Genomic DNA, 22,933 nt, shown 5'->3' on the forward strand with positions numbered 1-22,933 from the left:
AAAAATACCAGACAATAGAAAAGTGGTAACTTTGGTGAAGGCTAAGACAGTACACAACACCGAGGAAGCCAGCACAGCTTGTCCAAGGCAGGGTCATAGAAGCTCCATAGCCACATCCAAACTCCCTGAGGGACCGAATTACTGGGCTGAGGGTTGTGGGGACCATGGTTTCAGGGAACACCTAGCTCAATTGGCATAACATAGTTTTTAAAGAAAATGTTCTACATTCTACTTTAGTGAGTAGTGTCTGGGGTCTTAAAAGCATGTGAGCAGCCATCTAAGATACTCCACTGGTCTCACCCCATCTGGAGCAAGGGAGAATGAAGAAAACCAAAGACATAAGGGAAAGATTAGTCCAAAGGACTAATGGACCACAAGTACTACAGCCTCCAGCAGGCTGAGTCCAACACAACTAAATTGTGCCTGGCTACAACCACCAACTGCTCTGACAAGGATCACAACAGAGGGTCCCGGACAGAGCTGGAGAAAAATGTAGAACAAAGTTCTAACAACAACAACAACAACAACAAAAAAGACCAGACTTACTGGTGTGACAGAGACTGGAGAAATCTGGAGAGCACGGCCCAGGCACTCTTTTAATTCAGTACTGACGTCACTCATGAGGTTAACCCTTCAGCCAAAGATTAGACGGGCCCATGAAAGAAAACAAGACTAAATGGGCACACCAGCCCAGGGGCAAGGACTAGAAGGCAAGAGGGGACAGAGAAGCTGGTAATGGGGAACCTAAGGTCGAGAAGGGGAGAGCGTTGACACGTGGTGGGGTTGGCAACCTATGTCACAAAACAAAATGTGTATTAACTGTTTAATGAGAAACTAATTTGCTCTGTAAACCTTCATCTAAATACAATAAAAAGAGAGTTAAAAAAAAAACACACACGCATTAATACCCTAAGTCTGATGTTTAAAAATGCTTCAATTTTTTCAGAAGATCTGTTTGTATATAAACCAAATTTGTGAATTAGTCACTAGTCACTTGCTAACTGAACCAGATAAGATTTAATGTGTAAACCTCACTAATGTGTATAAATTTCATTTCGTATAACCTATAGCCACAAAGGAGTCCTGGTGGTGCAGTGGCTAAGAGCTACGGCTGCTAACCAAAAGGTCCACCAGCCGCTCCTTAGAAACCCCACGAGGCAGTTCTACTCTGTCTTATAGGGTTGCTATGAGTTGGAATCAACTCGTTGGGAATGGGTTTGGGTTTTTGGGTGTAGTTACAAAGGAGCTCTGGTAGTGCAGTGGCTAAAGAGCTCAGGTGCTAACTGAAAGGTAGGCGTTCAAACCCAACAGCTGCTCCGGGGAAGATGTGGCAGTCTGTTTAAGTGAAGAGTTACAGCCTTGGAAACCCTATGGGGCGGTTCTACTCTGTCCTATAGGGTCTCTATGAGTTGGAATCGACTTGCTGGTAGTGGGTTTGGTTTTACAGTGACAAAGGGAGTGATTGTTCAGTGGTAGAATTCTCACCTTCCACATGGGAGACCCTGGCAATCTACTTCTAAAAATCGGCCATTGAAAACCCTACAGAGCACAACAGTCCGATCCACAACCAATCACGGGGATGACATAGGACTGGGCGGTGTTTTGTTCCATTGCACATGGGGTTGTCATGAGTTGGGGGATGACTCAATGACAACTAACAACAACATAGTAGCAATAACTAAAATGCTTGAGGGGAGGAGATTGGGGAATATAGAGGTACATTTCAATCTTTTTCCAAAAAATGGTAGGAAAACTTTTAATCAGGAAAAATCTGTCAGGATGTGGCCTTGGCCAAATTTATGCCTTTCTGGGTTTGTGTGCCACATGTTTTACCTGTAAATCTTTATGGACGCAGACTGCCACATCTTTCACCCACAGAGTGGCTGGTGGGTCCAAACCACCAACCTTTCAGTTAGCAACCGAGCATTTAACCACTGTACCACCAGGGCTCCTACTCAAGCCTTAGCAATGAGTTATTCTGAAGTTAAGCAATGAATGAGTTTTTATTCACAGAATTTAGCTTATTTTTTTTTAATCAGCAGTTGTGGTTCAAATGCTAACAATATTAAATTCAAATAATTCTGAAATATTTTTATATCTTTCCCTGTCTTTCATTCAACAAATGTTTATTGAGTTCCTACTAAATGCCAGGCACTGTGTTAGATGCTGGTGACATGCTGATTTTGAGGTACCTTTTTTTTGGGTTCCTCGGAAACCCTAGTGGTGTAGTGGTTAAGTATTACGGCTGCTGACCAAAGGGTCGGCAGTTCAAATCCGCCAGGCGCTCCTTGAAAACTCTATGCAGCGGTTCTACTCTGTCCTATAGGGTCGCTATGAGTCGGAATCAACTCGACGGCACTGGGTTTGGGTTTTTTTTGGTTTTGGGTTCCTCATAATGAGTTGTCCAGAGGAGGAGTCTAGGCTGTAGATACAAATGTGTGGGCCATCTAAAAATAGGTGGTAATTGAAGATGGAAAAATAGGCAAGATCACCTAGAGAAAGCTAAATCCCAGGTTGGGAATGAGTATTTTAGAAATAATCCAGAGCCCAGACTCTTCTATGCATCCAGCCAGCAAGTTTATTACACCAAACACATGTTCAATAAAGGCTAAGAGAGCCCCAGTTCATTTCTTTATTAGCCTACATTTCTGCTGTTATATTTTCTGCAGTGCGTAGGGGGGCAAATGGTGAAAGAGTATAAGCAATGTTATCTGGAAGTTCATCTGCATCACCATTCCATTTTTAGCTTCAAACCAAACACTGGAAAAGGAAATAGCTCACCTGGTTTCCTCTTTGATCTACAGATTCTTTGTAACAGATGAGGAGAGGGCCAATGAGTCCCGAAGCTAGATCTCTCTCCAGATTAATGAAGCTAGAGTAATATCGTGTCAGGCACCGAGGATCTGATTTAGTTGGCCCATCTTCTAAAGTCACTGTCCATTTATACTTGAATATCTCTCCTGGCATAATCTGAAGATCTTTCAAGTGTTTCACACCTAACCACACCCAAACCCAGAAATAGCTCAATTAGAGTATAACAAGCCACATATTGGCAACCTTGTTATTGTAAGGGATCAAGAAATTTATATGTACATATAAAGTTTCTCAATAAATGCAAACTGAAACTGCACATGCTATAATTTTAGAGTTCACACATTTTTTTTTTTTTTACAACAGGAGTAAGAACTAGGAGCTGCCCCCAAGCTAATGGGCCTCAGAGCAAGAACTATCTAATTTCGGTAATTAAAACTCACTTTTAAGGGTATGTTTAATACCTGAAGATCCAGTCTAAATAAAAATTTTCATTTTATATCCATTCCAAGACCTTCCTGACCACCATTAGGTTAAGCCTGACCTGTTGTTAGGGAACCTATAGGAAGTGAATAGCATGATATATTCTTTCAATATTTCTCAGTTACTTCTCTTCCCTCTTCTAGGAGCTGAGGGTGAAGCTGACTGGAAATGGGGAGCTATTGCAGGAGGAAAACTGAAGTCAGCATCTCTCACGTCAGGAAACTATGTGGTGCTGAGTTCCCCATGGAAACTCCATAAAAAAGCAAGACCCAACAATACAAGAGATTTATTTTAAATATAATACACAGATACACTGAAGGTAAATGGGTAGACAAAGATGCACACAAAAAAAAATGGCTGGGGTGACTATATTAAAATCAGATAAAACAGACTTCAAGACAAAGCCAAAGCGCATTACAAGATAAAGAAGGCAAAAATGCAAAAAGCGTTCATTCCTCAAAAGATATAACAATCATAAATATGTATGTACTAATAATACAGCTTCAAAATACATGAAGAAAAAATTGGTAGAATTAAAAAGGGAAGCAATTCAACGGAGAATGAAATTTTAATACTCCTCTCAGTGACTGATAGAACAACTAGCAAAAAACAAATCAGTAAATGCATAGATTATCTGAATAACACAATCGACTTGACCTTATTTGTAGTTATAGAACACTATATCCTACAACTGAAAAATATACATTTTTTTCAAATGTACATGCAATGTTCCCCAAGCTAGACCATATTCTGGATCATAAAACAAATGTCAATATGCTTAAATGATTCAAATCATACAGAGTGTGTTTTCTGACCACAAAGGAATTAATAACAAAAATACATTAGGAAAACCACAAATATTTGAAAGTTTAAAAACATAATTACAAAAAAATCTACAGGTCAAAGAAAAAACCATGAGGGAAATTAGAAATGAAAAGGTAAGTATGCAGTTAAACCATATCACTTAACAGGTTGATAGACTGGTATAAGAGAAACAAAGGATTTTTTTTTGCCAGAAGACCTAGCTTCAATATATAGGGCACTGGCAGTGGAGAGGTGCCAACCTTATTGGCTGTGCAATATTTAAACATCACCAGTAGGTAATATCAAAAGTACATCAGGGGACTCCTAACTAATTTCATGAGACACCCCCTGAGGATTCCTAGAACTGATTTGGTATGACTTTAGACTGGGGCTGGAGATCCTATGTCAATAGCTGGGAACAAGAACCAGCAAAATCTTAGTATTGATGCCATGACCTCATTTGTATCTACAGATTGAAAAACCAAACCCACTGCCATCAAGTAGATTCCGACTCATAGCAACCCTATAGGACAGAGTAGAACTGTCCCATACGGTTTCCAGGGAGCACCTGGTAGATTTGAACTGCCAACCTTTTGGTTAGCAGCCGTAGCTCTTAACCACTACACCAGCAGGGTTCCCATCTACAGATCAGAACTATAAAAACTGGAGTAATACTTACCTTTTGATAATCTCCCTGAGTGCAAAGGACTGACATTAGTGATTCCATGAGGATAGATGTTATATGGTCGGCTTGCTTGATTCTTAAATATAATCTGAAAGTATAAATGATACATAAGATCAAGTTCAAAGACAACTAGGATCAACAAGAAAACTGTGGTGTATCTCCAGGAAAAAACAAAACAAAACAAAAAGCTCTCTGTATTCACACTATAGAGGTTTGAGCCTAGATAAAGTTCAAAATATTTGTTCCTTTCATAAAATTGCCCAGACAGCTATTCAGGTTTCTCACTAAAATCATCTTTCATTTTTAAAAATTTATTTCATTTGTTTCAGGAAATATTCCCTGAACCTTCTCACACTAACTGATATCAGATGTCTGCTGAGGAGATCCAGTATCAGTTAATGTGAGAAGGTGCAGGGAGAGAGAAACAGTGATTCAGGTAATAAATCCTCACCAAATGAGCAGGAATCACCAGGAGGGCATTTTTTTTTTATAGTATTGAGCAAGAGTGGCAGGTGGCATTGTCTGATTGCATGAGCTTTAAAATTGGAAGAATGAAGAGAAATGGCATGGAAGCTGCAGTTAGCAAGCCTGACAAATTCAACCCCACCTCTAGATCTGAGGTGTGAGATGAAGGTAAAAACTAACTTCCACTTGTCTTATATCACACTCACCCAAACCCGCTAATCAACCAATTCTTTGCCTGTACCTGAGCAGCAGAATGGGCTAGGAGAAAAATCACACAGTTCTGCAACTACCCAGACCCAAACTAGCCTCTTTAAATTCATGACCACAGATCTCAAATGAACATGCAAACTACCTAGTTATCCTATAATGTTTGCCTATAAATTCATGTTCCCACCTCCTCAGCTATTTAATATTTGCTTGCTCCTCCTCACTCTCAGGTGCTTCTTTTTTTCCACTGAGAAAAGAGAAACCATCAGAACAGAACTTTCTCATCTTCCCACATTCAAATCTACCCATCTACATGCATACATGGTCATTATTCTTTCCTGTTAAAATCAGCTCCAAATCAGGGATGGATTACCCATAACCCAGGTATGCACCCCCAGGCATCTGTCAGTTTGTCGCACTGTGGTGGCTTGCACGTTGCTGTGATGCTGGAAGCTTTGGCAACGGTATCTCAAATACCAGCAGGCTTCAGTAGAGCTTCCAGGCTAAGACAGACTAGGAAGAAGGACCTGTCAGTCTACTTCTGAAAGAATTGGCCAGTGAAAATCTTATGAATAGCAGAGGAACACCGTCTGGCATACTGCAGGAAGATGAGCCCCTCAGGTTGGAAGGCACTCAAAAGACGACTGGAGAAGAGCTGCCTCCTCAAAGTAAAATTGACCTTAATGACATGGGTGGAGTCAAGCTTTCAGGGTCTTCCTTTACTAAGGTGGCACAACTGAAAATGAGAAGAAACAGCTGCAAACATCCAATAATAATGGGAACGTGGAATGTACGAAGTATGAATCTAGGAAAATTGGAAGCTGTCAAAAATGAAATGGAACTCATAAATATCAATATCCTAGACATTAGTGAGTTAAAATGGACTGGTATTGGTCATTTTGTATCAGATAATCATATGGTCTACTATGCCAGGAATGACAAATTAAAGAGAAATGGCATCACATTCATCATCAAAAAGAACATTTCAAGATCTATCCTGAAGTACAGTGCTGTCAGTGATAGGATAATAGCCATTCACCTTCAAAGAAGACCAGTTAATACAACTATCATTCAAACTTATGCACCAACCACTAATGCCAAACATGAAGAAATAGAAGATTTTTACCAATTTCTGCAGTCTTAAATTGATCAAACATGCAATCAAGATGCATTGATAATTACCAGTAATTAGAATGCAAAAGTTGGAAACAAAGAAGGATTGGTAATTGGAAAATACGGCCATGGTGATAGAAAATGACACTGGAGATGGCAACAAAGAACTTTGCAAGACCAATGACTTCATTGCAAATACCTTTTTCAACAATATAAACTGTGGTACGGTGGTTAAGAGAGCTCGAATCCACCAGCAGCTCCTTGGAAACCCTATGGGACAGTTCTACTCTCTCCTACAGGGTCACTATAAGTCAGAATTGACTCAACCGCTACAGGTTTGGTTTTGGTATACACGTGGACCTCACCAGATGGAATACACAGGAATCAAATAGACTACATCTGGGGAAAGAGACAATGGAGAAGCCCAATATCATCAGTAAGAACAGGGCCGGGGGCTGACTGTGGGACAGATCATCAATTGCTCATTCACAAGTTCAAATTGAAACTGAAGAAAATGAGAGTAAAACCACAAAAGTCAAAACATGACCTTGAGCACATCCCACCTGAATTTGGAGACCATCTCAAGAACAAATTTGAGGCACCGAACACTAATGACCAAAGACCAGACGAGTTGTGGGATGACATCAAGGACATCATACATGAAGAAAGCAAGAGGTCATTAAAAAGCCAGGGAAGAAAGAAAAGACCAAAATGGATGTTAGAAGAGACTCTGAAACTTGTTCTTGAATGTAGAGTAGCCAAACTGGAAGGAAGTAAGGATGAAGTAAAAGAGCTGAACAGAAGATTTCAAAGGATGGCTTGAGAAGACAAAGTATTATATGACAAGTGCAAAGCTCTTGAGTCAGAAAACCAAAAGGGAAGCATTTCTCAACCTAAAGGAACTGAAGAAAAAATTAAGCCTCAAGTTGCAATATCGAAGGGCTCTATGGTGAAAATACTGAACGAGGCAGGAAGCATCAAAAGAAGATGGAAGGAACACACAGAGAGTCAATGTACTAAAAAGAATCAGTCGACATTCAACCATTTCAAGAGGTAGCATAAGATCAAGAACAGATTGTACTGAAGTAAGAAGTCCAAGCTGGACTGAAGGGAATGGTGAAAAACAAGGCTCCAGGAATTGACATTATACCAATTGAGATGTTTCAACAAATGGATGCAGCGCTGAAGGTGCTCACTTGTCTATGTCAAGAAATCTGGAAGATAGCCTCCTGGACAAACAACTGGAAAAGATACATATTTGTACCCATCCCAAAGAGAGGTGATTCAATGGAAAGCAGAAATTATCAAAAAATATCATTAACATCACACAAGCAAAATTTTGCTGAAGATCATTCAAAAACAGCTGCAGCAGTACATCGACAGAGAACTGCCAGAAATTCAGGCCAGTTTCAGAAGAGGACGTGGAACCAGGGATATCATTGCTGATGTCAGATGGATCTTGACTGAAAGCAGACAATACCAGAAAGTTGTTTACCTGTGTTTTATTGACTATGCATAGGTGTTCAACTCCCCCACTTGTCTGTCGGTTTGTCCTACTGAGGGGGCTTGCGTGTTGCTGTGATGCTGGAAGCTATGCCACCAGTATTCAGATACCAGCAAGGTCACCCATGGAGGACAGGTTTCAGCTGAGCTTCCAGACTAAGACAGATTAGGAAGAAGGACCCGGCAGTCTACTTCTGAAAAGCATTAGCCAGTGAAAACCTTATGAATAGCAGCAGAACATTGTCTGATATAGTGCTGGAAGATGAGCTCCCCAGGTTGGAAGGCACTCAAAAGATGACTGGGGAAGAGCTGCCTCCTCAAAGTGGAGTTGACCTTAATGACGTGGAAGGAGTAAAGCTTTCGGGGCCTTCATTTGCTGATGTGGCATGACTCAAAATGAGAAGAAACAGCTGCAAACATCCATTAATAATCAGAACCTGGAATGTACGAAGTATGAATCTAGGAAAATTGAAAATCGTCAAAAATGAAATGGACGCATAAACATCGATATCCTAGGCATTAGTGAGCTGAAATGGACTGGTATTGGCCATTTTGAATTGGACAATCATATAGTCTACAATGCTGGGAATGACAACTTGAAGAGGAATGGTGTTACATTCATCGTCAAAAAGAACGTTTCGAGATCTACCCTGAAGTACAATGCTGTCAGTGATAGGATAACACCCATACCCCTACAAGGAAGATCAGTTAATACGACTATTATTCAAATTTACGCACCAACCACTAGGGCCAAAGATGAAGAAATAGAAAATTTTTACCAGCTGCTGCAGTCTGAAATTGATGGACATGCAATCAAGATGCATTGATAATTACTGGCAATCGGAATGCGAAAGTTGGAAACAAAGAAGAAGGATCAGTAGTTGGAAAATATGGCCTTGGTGATAGAAACAATACCGGAGATCGAATGATAGAATTTTGCAAGACCAACGACTTCTTCATTGCAAATACCTTCTTTCATCAACATTAACAGTGACTATACACATGGACCTCGCCAGATGGAACACACAGAAATCAAACTGACTACATCTGTGGAAAGAGACAATGGAAAACTCAATATCATCACTCAGAACAAGGCCAGGGGCCAACTGTGGAATAGACCATAATTGCTCATATGCAAGTTCAAGCTGAAACTGAAGAAAATCAAAGCAAGTCCATGAGAGCTAAAATATGACCTTGAGTACATCCCTCCTGAATTCAGAGACCATCTGAAAAAAAGATTTGATGCATTGAACACTGGTGATTGAAGACCAGGCAAGTTGTGGAATGACATCAAGGACATCATCCATAAAGAAAGCAAGAGGTCATTGAAAAGACAGGAAAGAAAGAAAAGACCAAGATGGATGTCAAAGGAGACTCTGAAACTTGCTCTCAAACATTGAGCAGCTAAAGCAAAAGGAAGAATTGATGAAGTAAAAGAACTGAACTGAAGATTTCAAAGGGTGGCTCGAGAAGACAAAGTAAAGTATTATAATGACATATGCAAAGAGCAGGAGATGGAAAACCAAAAGGGAAGAACACACTTGGTGTTTCTCCAGCTGAAAGAACTGAAGAAAAAATTCAAGCCTCGAGTTTCAGTAGTGAAGGATTCTATGGGGAAAATACTAAATGACGCAGGAAGCATCAAAAGAAGATGGAAAGAATACAGAGTCATTACACCAAAAACAATTAGTCTACGTTCAACCATTTCAAGAGGTAGCATATAATCAGGAACCGACGGTACTGAAGAAGTCCAAACTGCTCTGAAGGCATTGGCAAAAAACAAAGCTCCAGGAATTGATGGAATATCAATTGAGACGTTTCAACAAACAGATGCAGTGCTGGAGTTGCTCACTCATCTATGCCAAGAAACATGGAAGACAGCTTCCTGGCCAACTGACTGAAAGAGGTCCATATTTATGCTTATTCCTAAGAAAGGTGATCCAACCGAATGTGGAAATTATAGAACAATATCATTAATACCACTCATTTGCTGAAGATCATTCAAAAACGGCTGCAGCAGTATATCAAAAGGGAACTGCCAGAAATTCAGGCTGGTTTCAGAAGAGGACGTGGAACCAGGGATATTACTGATGTCAGATGGATCCTGGCTGAAAGCAGAGAACACCAGAAGGATGTTTACCTGTGGTTTATTGACGATGCAAAGGCATTCGACTGTGTGGATCATAACAAATTATGGATAACATTTCGAACAATGGGAATTCGAGAACACTTAATTGTGCTCACGAGGAACCTTTTCATAGATCAAGAGGAAGTTGTTCGGACAGAACAAAGGGATACTGATTGGTTTAAAGTCAAGAAAGGTGTGCGGCAGGGTTGTATTCTTTCACCATACCTATTCAATCTGCATGCTGAGCAAATAATACAAGAAGCTGGACTAAATGAAGATGAACGGGGCATCAGGATGGAACGAAGACTCATTAACAACCTGCGCTATGCAGATGACACAAACTGACTTGCTGAAAGTGAAGAGGATTTCAAGCACTTACTAATGAAGATCAAAGACCACAGCCTTCAGTTTGGATTACACCTCAACATAAACAAAAATCCTCACAGCTGGACCAATGAGCAACATCACATGGTTGAGAGTTTTCATCGTGAATGGGTAGTGGAGTTTGTCAAGTCCTTTTTCTTCACCTATTACATGATCATGTGCTTTTTGTTTTTTTATTCTATTAATATGGTATATGGCACTGATTTTCAGGTGTTAAACCAGTCCTGCACTCTTGGGATAAATCCCATTTGTTCATGGTATATGTTCCTTTTAAAATGTTGCTAGATTTAGTTTGTTGATATTTTGTTGAGGATTTTTGCATCTATTAATGAAGGATATTGAACTGTAGTTTCCTTTTAAATTTGTAGAGGCTTGTTTTATGGCCTAATATATGGTCTATCCTGGAGAATGTTCAATGTGCACTTGAGAAGAATGTGTATTCTGCTGTAGTTGGATGGAATGTTCTATAGACGTCTGTTAGGTCTAGTTGGTTTATAGGTGAAATGAGATTGGCCATTTGCTGATAACTGTTGAAGCTGGATGATGGATTCAAAGCAGTTTATTTTACTATTCTTTCTACTTTGGGGTATGTTTGAAAATTTACATAATAAAAAGCAAATAAAAAAACCTCCTTAAATCCTTACAGTATTAGAACATACCTAACAATGGAAACAATAGGATTTGGAAAAATGTCCAGAGCCACAATTAACTTACATAAATCAATAACTACCCCGTATATTCAGACCTGGCCGATCAGAGCATTGGTTCACAAATAGGATGGGCATGTGACCCTTTTCAGGCTCATGAGAGTTGGGCACAGGAATTTGTTCTACCTCTTAAAGCAGAGAAGCTCTATTTTCTGCTGGATTTGAAAATGAGGGGGTATACGTCTAGAGCTCCACTTGCTTATTGGATATGTCATCAGGAAAGACTAATTGCTAGAAAATGACATCATGCTTGGTGAAGTAAAGGGTCAGCAAAAATGAGGGAAACCCTCCATGAGATGACACAATATTGACATAGTAGCCACAACAATGGGCTCAAAGATAACAACATTCATGAAGATGGCACAGAATTTGGCAACATTTTATTCTGTTGTACGTAAAGTCTACAAGCAATTGATGGAGGAGTCATATAACGAACAAGAAAACATACGCAATTTCACTATTAATCGGAGAAATGCAAATGAAAACAATAGCATATAAATAATTTATTCATGATAATGGAAAAATGTTGACAATGGTGTGGCATGAGAGGAACTCTCATATATACTCTTGCTGGGGGTGTAAATTGGTACAGAATTATTGAAAAGCAATGCGGCAGTATCTAACAGAACTCCACATATAAGAACGAACATCATTTATGACATTCCGGAGCCGCTGAATTGATGCACCAATCATCTATCTCCAAATTCCTTGTAAAAAAAATAAACCCCTATTTGTTTAAACCATGGTTCGCTAAGTATTCTGTTACTTGCAACTTAAGCTTTCTTTTTTTCTGTTTTTTTACTGTGCTTTAAATGAAAGTTTACAAATCGGGTCAGTCTCTCGTACAAAAATTTATATATACTTTGCTATGCACTCCTAATTGCTCTCCACAATGAGAGCACACTCCTTCCCTCCACTCTCTCTTTTCGTGTCCATTCGGCCAGCTTCTGACCCTCTCCACCCTCTCATCTCCCCTCCAGACAGGCGATGCCAAGATAGTCTCATGTGTCTACTTGGTCCCAAGAAGCTCATTCTTCAACAGTATCCTTTTCTATCCCATTGTCGAGTCCAATCCCTGTCTGAAGAGTTTTGGGAATGGTTCCTGTCTTGGACTAACAGAAGGTCTGGGGACCATGACCACCAGGGTACTTGTAGTCTCAGTCAGACCATTAAGTCTGGTCTTTTTACAGGAATTTGGGGTCTGCATCCCACTGCTCTCCTGCTCCCTCAAGGGTTCTCTATTGTGTTTCCTGTCAGGGGAGTCATTGGTTGTAGCTAGGCATCATCTAGTCCTTCTGGCCTCAGGCTGATGGAGTATCTGGTTTGTGCGGCCCTTTCTGTCTCTTGGGCTTTGGTGTTCATTCTCCTTTGCTCCAGGTGGTTTGAGACCATTTGATCCATCTTAGATGACCGCTTGCTAGCATTTAAGACCCCAGATGCCACTCTCCAAAGTGGGAAGCAGAATGTTTTCTTAATAGATTTTATTATGCCAATTGACTAAGATGTCCCCCAAAACCATGGTCCCCAAAACCCTGCCCCTGCTACGCTGGCCTTCGAAATGCTCAGTTTATTCAGGAAACTTCTTTGCTTTTGGTTTAGTCCAGTTGCGCTGACCTGTCCTGTACTGTGTGTTGTCTTTTCCTTCACCTAAAATAGGTCTTATCTACTATCTAAATAGTGAATACCCCTCTCCCTCCCACCCTCCCTCCCTCCCCCCTCTTGTGACCATCAAAGAATAGTTTCTTCTCTGTTTAAACTATTTCTCAAGTTCTTACGTTTTTTTTTATAATTGTGGTCTTATACAATATTTGTCCTTTTGCAACTAATTTCACTCAGCATAATGCCTTCCAGGTTCCTCCATGTTATGAAATGTTTCACAGATTCCTCACCATTCTTTATCGATGCGTAGTATTCCATTGTGTGAATATACCACAATTTATTTAACCATTCATCCACTGATGGACACCTTGGTTGCTTCCATCTTTTTGCTATTGTAAACAGTGCTGCAATAAACATGGGTGTGTATGTATCTGTTCGTGTAAAGGCTCTTATTTCTCTAGGGTATATTCCAAGGAATGGAATTGCTGGATCCTATGATAGTTCTATTTCTAGCTTTTAAAGGAAGCACCAGATCGATTTCCATATTGGTTGCACCATTTTACATTCCCACCAGCAGTGTATAAGTGTTCCAGTCTCTCCACAACCTCTCCAATATTTATTATTTTGTGTTTTTTGGATTAATGCCAGGCTTGCTGGAGTGAGATGGAATCTCATTGCAGTTTTGATCTGCATTTCTATAATGGCTAATAATTGTGAGCATTTCCTCAAGTATCTGTTAGCTACCTGAATGTCTTCTTTAGTGAAGTGTCTGTTCATATCTTTTGTCCATTTTTTAATTGGGTTATTTGCCTTTTCGTAGTTGAGTTTTTGCAGTATCATGTATATTTTAGAGATCAGGTGCTGATCGGAAATGTCATAACTAAAAGCTTTTTCCCAGTCTGTAGGTAATCTTTTTACTCTTTTGGTGAACTCTTTGGATGACCATAGGTGTTTGATTTTTAGGAGCTCCCAGTTATCTAGTTTCTTTCCTGCATTGTTAGTGTTGTTTTGTATTCTGTTTATGCCATGTATTAGGACTCCTAATGTTGTCCCTATTTTTTTCATCCATGATCTTTATTGTTTTAGATTTTATATTTAGGTCTTCAATCCATTTTGAGTTCATTTTTGTGCATGGAGTTGAGGTATGGGTCTTGTTTCATTTTTTTTTTGCAGATGGATATCCAGTTATGCCAGCACCATTTGTTAAACAGACTGTCTTTTCCCCATTTAACTGACTTTGGGCCTTTGTCAAATATCAACTGCTCATATGTGGATGGATTTATGTCTGGCCTGGATTCTCAATTCTGTTCCATTGGTCTATGTATCTGTTGTTGTATCAGTTACAAGGCTGTTTTGACTACTGTGGCGGTACAGTAGGTTCTAAAATCAGGTCGAATGAGGCCTCCCACTTTGTTCTTCTTTTTCAGTAATGCTTTGCTTATCCGGGGCTTCTTTCCCTTCCATATGAAGTTGGTGATTTGTTTCTCCATCTCATTAAAAAATGCCTGGGAAATCTGGATCAGAATTGCATTGTGTCTACAGATTGATTTTGGTAGAATAGACATTTTTACAATGTTAAGTCTTCCGTGAGCAAGGTATGTTTTTCCACTCATGTAGGTCTCTTTTGGTTTCTTGCTGTAGTGTCTTGTAGTTTTCTGTGTATAGGTCTTTTATATCTCTGGTAAGATTTATTCCTAAGTATTTTATATTCTTGGGGGCTACTGAAAATGGTATGGATTTGGTGATTTCCTCTTCGATGTTCTTTTTGTCAGCATAGAGGAATCCAACCGGTGTTTTTTTTATGTTTATCTTGTATCCTGATACTCTGCTGAACTCTTCTATTAGTTTCAGTAGTTTTCTGGAGGATTCTTTAGTGTTTTCTTTGTATAAGATCATGTCATCTGCAAATAGAGATACTTTTACTTCTTCCTTGCCAATCTGGATGCCCTTTATTTCTTTATCTAGCCTAATTGCTCTGGCTAGGACCTCCAGCACAATGTTGAATAACGGTGGTGATAAAAGGCATCCTTGTCTGGTTCCCGATCTCAAGGGGAATGCTTTCAGACTCTCTCCATTTAGAATGATGTTGGCTATTGGCTTTGTATAAATGCCTTTTATTATGTTGAGGAATTTTCCTTCTATTACTATTTTGATGAGAGTTTTATCATGAATGGTTGTTGAACGTTGTCAAATGCCTTTTCTACATCAATTGATAAAATCATGTGATTCTTGTCTTTTGTTTTTTTTTTTGGCCTAAAACAACTGAAATTTATCTCTCACACTTCTGGAGGCCAGAAGTCCAAAACCAAGTTGTTGCAGGGCGTGTCCCCTCTGAAGGCTCTAGGAGGGGATCTTTCTTTGCATCTTCTAGCTTCTGGTGGCTCCTGGCAATCCTTGGTTTGTGGCTGCATCACTCCAGTCTCTGCCTCTGTGGTCACATGGCCTTCTTCCCTGTTGTGTGACTCTGAGTCTCTCCATCCAAATCTTCCTCTCCTTTTTCTTAAATAGATATCAGTAACTAGGTTTAGGATCCACCCAAATCAATCCAGTATGACCTCATCTTAACTTGATTACATCTACCCAAAACCAAAAAACCCATTGCCACTGAGTTGGTTCAGACTCATAGTGACACTATCTTTTGTTTTATTTATATGATGGAATACCTTAATTTTTTTCCTAATGTTGAACCATCCCTGCATACCTGGTGTGAATCCCACTTGGTCATGGTGAATTATTTTTTTGATATGTTGTTGAATTCTATTGGCTGGAATTTTGTTGAGGATTTTTGTATCTAAGTTCTTGAGGGATACAGGTCCATAATTTTCTTTTTTTGTGGTGTCTTTACCTGGTTTTGGTATCAGGGATATGCTGGCTTCATAGAATGAGTTGGGGAGTATTCCATCCTTTTCTATGCTCTGAAATACCTTTAGTAGTAGTGGTGTTAACTCTTCTCTGAAAGTTTGGTAGAACTCTGCAGTGAAGTTGTCCAGGCCAGGGCTTTTTTTTTTTTGGGGGGGGGGCGGAGTTTTTCGATTACCTTTTCAACCTCTTCTTTTGTTATGGGTCTATTTAGTTGTTCTACCTCTGTTTGTGTTAGTTTAGGTTAAGTAGTGTGTTTCTAGGAATTCATCCATTTCTTCTAGGTTTTCAAATTTGTAAGAGTTCAATTTTTCATAATAACTTCGCTGTTTCCCTGTTTTAAGCGTTTTTTTATCTTCATTTATTTTTGTGATTTCCCTGTCTGGGTTGACTTCTGGTTGCTCTGCCCAGTGTTCTAGTCTTGGGTTGATACCTGATATTACTGATTTTCTAACCAAAGAACTCCCTTTAGTATTTCTTGTAGTTTTGGTTTGGTTTTTACGAATTCTCTAAACTTCTGTTTATCTGGAAATGTCCTAATTTCGCCTTCATATTCGAGAGACAGTTTTGCTGGATATATGATCCTTGGCTGGCAATTTTTTCCTTCAATTCTTTATATGAGTCATCCCATTGCCTTCTTGCCTGCACACTTTCTGCCAAGTAGTCCTAGCATATTCTTATTGACTCTCCTTCGTAGGTGACTTTTTGTTTATCCCTAGCTGCTCTTAAAATTCTCTATCTTCGGTTTTGGCAAGTTTGATTATAATACGTCTTGGTGACTTTCTTTTAACATCTACCTTATGTGGAGTTTGATGAGCATCTTGGATAGATATCTTCTCATCTTTCACAATATCAGGGAAGTTTTCTGCCAACAAATCTTCAACAATTGTCTCTGTATTTTCTGTTATCCCTCCCTATTCTGGTACTCCAATCACTTGTAGGTTATTTCTCTTGATAGAGTCCCACATGATTCTTAAGGTTTCTTCATTTTTTTTTAATTCTTTTATTTGATTTTTCTTCAAATATATTGGTGCCAAGTGCTTTATCTTCAAGTTCACCAATTCTGCCTTCCACCTGTTCAATTCTGCTCCTCTGACTTTCTATTGAATTGTCTAATTCTGTAATTTTATTGTGAATCTTCTGAATTTCTGACTGTTGTGTGCCTATGGATTTTTCCAGCTCATTAAATTTTTCATTATGTTCCTGAATAACCTTTTTAATTTCTTCAATTGCTTTATCTGCATGTTCCTTGGCTTGTTCTGCATATTGCCTGATTTTCTTCCTGATGTCTTGAAGGGTTCTGTATATTAATCTTTTGTATTCTGCATCTGGTAATTCCAGGAAGGCACTTTCATCTAGATGATCCCTTGATTCTGTATTTTGAGAGCTTGTTGATGCGATCATGGTCTGTTTCTTTATGTGATTTGATATTGACTGTTGTCTCTGAGCCATCTGTAAGTTATTGTATTAGTTTATTTTATGTTTGCTTACTATATCCTAGCTTCTTACTTTGTTTTGTTTTGATATACCCAAGTGGGTTGCTTGAGTGAGCTTGCTTGATTATTTTCATATTTGAAGCTCTGACGTCCTGTTACCAGATGGCTAGAGCTGTTATCAGGTATATCAGTCTAGGAGTCCATTCACTTTTCTTGTATCAATTCAGCTCAGGTGTTCAGATAGCTGCTCATCAAGTGTGTGGTAAGGCTCTGTCCTACAGTCTTAGAGGGGCAGGGGTGATTGGTGTAGGTATCGGTATCTTGTTGCAGCAGGGGGTCACACTCTGAACAAGGCAGGGGGCTGAGAATCATCCCCCAAGTGTCTCTGAGGAAAGCACGTCCCTCTTCCCTAGACCGTAGAGGTGGGTGTGTTCTGCAGACAGACCATGGGCACCCAATGTTTTTGGTTGTAAGGACTGGGAGGTATCAGTTATCCTTGGACCTCTGTCACAGGTGGTTGTGTGACCTGAGTAGAGCTGCCAGTCCTTAGGCCCCTGATGTGGGTAGGTAACGGTCCTGTTTTATAGGCAAAGCAGTGTCAAACATCAAACACCCACCTCTCCACTGCACAGCCGAAACAGTTGTAGTCTGCCAGCAAGGGCCTATTCTCCTGAAACAGGCTCACACAGGTCCATGCAGGGGGGAAAGGTAGTCAAAGTCCACAGACCGTTTATGCCTGGACAGGAGTCACTTCTGTCTTGAGCTCTCCAGGTTAGTGGAGCTGGCAAATTATCTTTTCCCCCAACTGTGTATTTATTCCTTCTCCAAGGCTGGGAGGATGGCTCTAGGCACTCAACGTGGCCTATCTCAGGCCCAGGGAAATCAACAGCTACTGAAGCTGGCCTGGGGGCAGGGGGCACGGTAAATATATGCAAGTGCTTAGCTTTTGCCAAGGGCGGGTTCTTCTCTGGTTCTGGAGGTGTGAGTAGGCGGCGTGACTGGGTGCTTCTCCCTGAGAAAACTGCGGCCAAATGCCAGTATCAGCCCGCCGCAGCTGCTCTCTGGGAATGGTGCCTGAGGGCTCCCGCAGATTCAGGTCCGGTAACTCCTCTCCGCTTCTGAACTGTCTCTTCCTCCCCCTGCCGCTCAGTTCATTTTCTAACCTTGCCTTTGATGTTCAGTGCTCCTAGCTTGTCATAAATATACTCGTTTCACTTGTTTTTTCAGGTCTTTGTTGTGAGAGGGCTCACTGGAAGTGTGTGTCTCTTCTGCCACCTTGGTCCCTCCTCTCAACTTAAGCATTCTTAATACACTAGATCAGGAGTTGACAAAATTATCTGTTAAGGGCTAAACAGTAAATACTGTAGGTTTTGCAAGCTATACCTGATCTTTGTCACATAGTCATCTTTTCTTTAAAAATATAAAAATCTGGACATAAATAGTGGTGATGGCTGCACAACATGGTAAATGTAATTAATGTCACTGGTTGAAATGGCAAATGTTTTGTTCTATATATTTCGCTACAATAATATTTTTTTCAAAAAGAAAAAAAATGTAAAATCTATTCTAAGCTCATAGGCTGTCCAAACAATAGTCCACAAGCCAAACTTGGCTCATAGGCCATAGTTTGCTGACTCTTGTAACTATGTAATTAATGGGAAAAGTTCTGGAAGGACTAAAGCCGAAGCAGTAAGTATTCCAGAAGAGTGGCAGGTTTATCAGGTGATGTTAAATTTTTATTCTATATACTCACATTTAGTTTTTTTTATAATCAGCAGTTATTTGTGTAATATTCATAATTTTTAAAAGATCATGCCCACTACAGACAAGGTTGAATTATGAAGTATTTTAGAAACTCAAAACCCTCCAAATATTTTTTTCTTCCCCAACCTCATATCTTTTCCTCAACTTACCAACAATGTGTCTCCAACTTCTCCATAGAGTAAAGGTCCCAGGATTCCTGATTCATACTGAATAACTTCACGAGTCTGAAAGGTTTCATCTGTGTATGCAATAAATCGGACTTTTTTGTACTTCTTACCAATCCTCTGAGTATCATTGTTTAAATATTGACTTTTATAACTTCTGTAGGAGAGAAAAAAGATGAGGGTTTGGGTTGGGAAATTGTAGGTAAAGGACTGGTGGCTGAAATCCAAGTCCAAAACAGTTGGTATGATTTAATAAAGGAAAGGAGTGAGTAAAAAATACAGCATCCCTGATGCTTAGCTATTTTAGTTTTCAAACATGTTAATGTCCCTGCCATTTGAGTCCATATATGTACCTAACCGTAAATATGGCCTAAAAATTTGTTGTTTTCAATAACTGGGAGTAACTCTTTGAGTACGGGAGAGTCAAAAGGTGCTTACCTGTCGGTGGAGGGGAGGACTGCAGGAGCATAGTCCCAGTCCTCCTCATCAGCAGCAATATAATGGATCCAAGTTTTAGGGTGCTTCTTGGCAACTGAGCGAATTTGGATAAAGGGAGGAGAGTTGCCATCATCAAACCTAAGCAAGTCCATGTCAGAATCATAAAGGTCATCCTCATACTCTTCCTCTTCTTTAGTATTTTTCTTCCGTACTTGGGGCTCCTCTGGGCAGCGATCTACTTTGACATAAGCTTCCATGCCATCTGCATTCAGAGAAACCAAACAATGTCAGATTTCTACCAAGTTTTCTTTCTTTAACTTCTATGACTTCATTCTCTCCTGTCAGGACTTCAAGGCCCTCTCCTAAGTGGCCCTCCACTTCACACCAATACCCTTTCTTGCCACTCTCCTACATGGATCATTTCCCCCATATCTGGTAGTTGTTGGTTTCTTCCTGACTGGTCTTTGCACTGACCATTTCCCTTCTGCTGTGGAATACTCTGTCTGATTCTCCTCCAATACATGTGTTATTGCTTTTTCAAAATTCACTCATTTTCTGTTGTAATAAATATAAATATTTCCTTCTGAAACTGCCTCTGTATATATCATTCCCCACATTCAAATTATAAGCAAGGAGATTTGAGGAATTTATACTTACAGCATTTGGAAACCTAGGTCAGGCTAAGGTCACCCAACTCCCCATCCCCATGGTGACCCAACCACTTCTAGACTTGTTAGGTGCCATGGAGTCAATTCCAACTCATAGCAACCCTAAGTACAAAAGAACGAAACAGTGCCTGGTCCTGCGCCATCCTCATAATCATTGCTGTTTGAGCCTATTGTTGCAGCCATTGTATCAGTCCATTCAATTGAGGGTCTTCCTTTTTATTGTTTTGCTGACTCTCTATTTTACCAAGTACGATGTCCTTCACCAGGGACTGGTCCTTCCTGATAAGATGTCCAAAGTACATGGGATGAAGTCTCACCATTCTCACCTATAAGGAGCACTCTGGCTGCAATTCTTCCAAGATAGACTTGTTCATTCTTCTGGCAGGCCAGGGCATATTCAAGATTCTTCTCCAACACCATAACTCAAATGCATCCAATCTTCTTCGGTCTTCCTGATTCATTGTCCACCTTTCACATGCATATGAAGTGACTGAAAATATTACGGTTTGGGTCAGGTGCACCTTACTTCTCAAAGTAACATCTTATGCTTTTTAACACTTGAAAGAGGTCTTTTGCAGCAGATTTGCCCAATGCAATGCATCTTTTGATTTCTTGACTGCTGCTTCCATGGGCATTGATTGTGGACTCAACTAAAATGAAATCCTTGACAACTTCAATCTTTTCTCCGTTTATCATGATGTTGCTCATTGGTCCAGTTGCGAGGATTTTTGTTTTCTCTATGTTGAGGTGCAATCCATACTGAAGGCTGTGGTCTTTGATCTTCATCAGTAAGTGCTTCGAGTCCTCTTCACTTTCAGCAAGCAAGGTTGTGTCATCTACATAACCCAGGTTGTTAATGAGTCTTCCTCCAATCTTGATGCCCTGTTCATCTTCATATAGTCCAGCTTCTCGGATTATTTGCTCAGCATACAGATTGAATAGGTATGGTGAAAGGATACAACCCTAACACACACCTTTCCTGACTTTAAACCAATCAGTATCCCCTTGTTCTGTCCGAACAATTGCCTCTTAAACTATGTAAAGGTTCCTCGTGAGCACAATTAAGAGTTCTGGAATTCCCATTCTTTGCAAATGTTATCCATAATTTATGATCCACACAGTCGAATGCCTTTGCATCGTCAATAAAACACAGGTAAACATCCTTCTGGTATTCTCTCTCTTCAGCCAGGGTCCATCTGACATTAGCAATGATATCCCTCGTTCCACGTCCTCTTCTGAAACCAGCCTGAATTTCTGGCAGTTCCCTGTTGATATACTGCTGCAGCCGTTTTGAATGATCTTCAGCAAAATCTTGTGTGTGATATTAATGATATTGTTCTATAATTTCCACATTCAGTTGGATCACCTTTCTTGGGAATAGGCATAAATATGGATCTCTTCCAGTCAGTTGGCCAGGTAGCTCTCTTCCAAATTTCTTGATATAGATAAGTGAGTACCTCCAGCGCCGCATCCGTTTGTTGAAACGACTCAATTGGTATTCCATCAATTCCCAGAGCCTTGCTTTTCACCAATACCTTCAGTGTGGCTTGGACTTCTTTCAGTACCTTTGGTTCCTGATCATACGTTACCTCCTGAAATGGTTGAACGTCGACCAGTTCTTTTTGGTATAGTCACTCTGTGTATTCCTTCCATCTTCTTTTGATGTGTCCTGCGTTGTTTAATATTTTTCCCGTAGAATCCTTCAGTATTGCAACTCGAGGCTTGAATTTTTTCCTCAGTTCTTTTGGCTTGAGAAATTCTGAGCATGTTCTTCCCTTTTGGTTTTCTATCTCCAGGTCTTTGCACATGTCATTATACATAATACTTTGTCTTCTCAAGCCACTCTTTGAAATCTTCTGTTCAGCTCTTTTACTTTATCTTTTTTTTCTTTTGCTTTAGCTAGTTTCAGAGTCTCTTCTGACACCCAGTTAGGTCTTTTCTTTCTGTCCCGTCTTTTTAATGACCTCTTGGTTTCTTCATGAATGATGTCCTGGATGCCATCCCACAACTCGTCTGGTCTTTGGTCATTAGTGTTCAACGTGTCAAATCTATTCTTGAAATGATCTCTAAATTCAGGTGGGATATAGTCAAGGTCATAGTTTGTCTTTCAAGGACTTGTTCTAATTTTCTTCAGTTTCAACTTGAACTTGCATATGAGTAATTGATGATCTGATCCGCAGTTGGTCCCTGGCCTTGTTCTGATTGATAATATTGAGCTTTTCTGTCTTCTCTTTTTACAGATGTAGACAGTTTGATCTCTGTGTATTCATCTGGCAAGGGCCATGTGTATAGTTGCAGTTTATGTTGTTGAAGAAAGGTATTTGCAATGAAGAAGTCATTGATCTTGCAAAATTCTATCATGTGATCTCCGGCATCTTTTGTATCACCAAGGCCATATTTTCCAACTACCGATTCTTCTTCATTTCCAACTTGTGCATTCCAATCTCCAGTAATTATCAATGCATCCTGATTGCATATTCGATCAATTTCAGACAGCAGAAGTTGGTAAAAATCTTCAATTTCTTCATCTTTGTCCTTAGTGGTTGGTGCGTAAATTTGAATAATAGTCGTATTAACTGGTCTTCCTTGTCGAGGTATGTATATTATCCTATCACTGACAGCGTTGTACTTCAGGAAGATCTTGACATGTTCCTTTTGACGATGAATGCAATGCCGTTCCTCTTCAAGCTGTCATTTCCAGCATAGTAGACCATA

At 39.9% G+C, this 22,933-nt stretch overlaps 1 protein-coding gene across 2 annotated transcripts in view; it reads right to left on the reverse strand.

Annotated features, from left to right (window-relative positions):
* F8 (coagulation factor VIII) overlaps positions 1-22,933 on the reverse strand; it is a 141,377-nt gene that overhangs the window by 74,903 nt on the left and 43,541 nt on the right. For both annotated transcript variants that reach the window (XM_064277823.1, XM_003421705.4), the window contains 4 exons: positions 19,551-19,812; positions 19,098-19,269; positions 4,778-4,871; positions 2,782-2,996 (listed from right to left, as the gene is read on the reverse strand). In XM_064277823.1, coding sequence (XP_064133893.1) covers positions 2,782-2,996; positions 4,778-4,871; positions 19,098-19,269; positions 19,551-19,812 — 743 coding nt within the window. The remainder of the gene's footprint in view (positions 1-2,781; positions 2,997-4,777; positions 4,872-19,097; positions 19,270-19,550; positions 19,813-22,933) is intronic.

This window comes from Loxodonta africana, chromosome X (assembly GCF_030014295.1).
Source record: "Loxodonta africana isolate mLoxAfr1 chromosome X, mLoxAfr1.hap2, whole genome shotgun sequence".
In the NCBI taxonomy this organism is placed as follows: Eukaryota; Metazoa; Chordata; class Mammalia; order Proboscidea; family Elephantidae; genus Loxodonta; species Loxodonta africana.